The 1,346-nt window shown below is 34.8% G+C and overlaps 1 protein-coding gene across 1 annotated transcript in view; it reads left to right on the top strand.

The window, feature by feature from the left end:
• Positions 1 to 1,346, top strand: part of LOC106875020 (dual specificity mitogen-activated protein kinase kinase 6) — a 67,879-nt gene that overhangs the window by 51,845 nt on the left and 14,688 nt on the right. The window contains exon 5 of the mRNA XM_014922973.2: positions 957 to 1,070. Coding sequence (XP_014778459.2) covers positions 957 to 1,070 — 114 coding nt within the window. The remainder of the gene's footprint in view (positions 1 to 956; positions 1,071 to 1,346) is intronic.

Below are 1,346 nucleotides of genomic sequence, written 5' to 3'. Positions count from 1 at the left end.
CTCTCTCTCTCTCTCTCTCTCTCTCTCTCTCTCTCTCTCTCTCTCTCTCTCTCCCTCTCTCTCTCTCTCCTTTTCTGTTTTCTTGGCCTTCTTTCCTATCTGCTGCTGCTTTTACCTAGAGGGCAGCTTACTTCTTTCTTCTCTCACTTCCTGTTTTCTTTAGTCATTTTTCTCTCAGTTTTAGAGGTAGTTGGATGCTTTCCTTCAAACTCTTGTTTTCCTATGACCATATAGTTAAAAAGTTCACTTTCTAACAACATGGTTTCTGTTTCAATCCCATTGTATGACAACTTGGGCAAGTGTCTTCTACTATAGCTCCAGGCTGACCAAAGCCTTGTGAATGGATTTCATAGACAGAAACTGAAAGAAGTTTGTATATATATTTGTAGTACATCAAATACCATATAACATAAACACTTGATTTATTAAAATTACCTCTGCTTCTGGAAAATGTATCACAATTGCCAAATGGCAATTGAGAACTGTCATATGAATAAGGGAGATAAATCTCAAGAACTCATGTTTCTGTCTCAATAGGAATCATCACCACAACAATTATCTTGACCTTATCTCCAGTAATTAGCACACAATCAATTATCAAATTTATGAGTACATTTTGAAATATAGAAAATAATGAAGGTCTTGTTCCATGTTGAAAGAAATTAACATTTGATATGAAACTAGGATCAAACCTTATCTGATTTCATCTCAAGAGGTCATATAAAGTTCTAAGCTTCATGACCCTCCTTAGAAAATGCTTGATTTTAGTGTTAATTTTTCAGCCAAAACACATTGTAAAGAACTACAAATGAGAAGTCCTTATCCTGTATCTAGTATATCTTCTATTTCAGGGACATCAGTTGTATATATTGTTAATTGAAACAGTGTATGTCAGTTATAATAATAAACTCATTAGAAACAGTCAATTTTAATTGTTTCAAATATTTTTTTTCCAGGGTGATGTTTGGATATTAATGGAAGTAATGGATGCCTCATTAGATAAATTTTACAAAAAGGTTTATACAGACACACATATACCAGAGGATGTTCTTACTATTATTGCTTCATCTGTAAGTACATTTATATATTTCTGTTTGAGGTTTCCTTTGCACTAGAAAGTTTTGTCAAAGTTCAGCTTTCGGGAATAAAATGGTGAGAGTGAATGTTGGATGTTAGTAGGTGACCCAAGGTGGGTAACGCAAGTAGTAGGTGCATGTGTATGTATAATCCTGTATCATTATCATTGTCTTAATGGGAATCTTCCATGCTGGCATGGCTCAGATGGTTTGATAAGATTCAACAGGTCTAAGAGCAGTATTGTGATCTAAAGCAGAGACCCCCCCCCC

This window comes from Octopus bimaculoides, chromosome 7, assembly GCF_001194135.2.
Source record: "Octopus bimaculoides isolate UCB-OBI-ISO-001 chromosome 7, ASM119413v2, whole genome shotgun sequence".
In the NCBI taxonomy this organism is placed as follows: domain Eukaryota; kingdom Metazoa; phylum Mollusca; class Cephalopoda; order Octopoda; family Octopodidae; genus Octopus; species Octopus bimaculoides.
The sequence above is the reverse complement of the archived record's forward strand: the minus strand, read 5'-3'. Positions and strand labels throughout refer to the sequence as shown.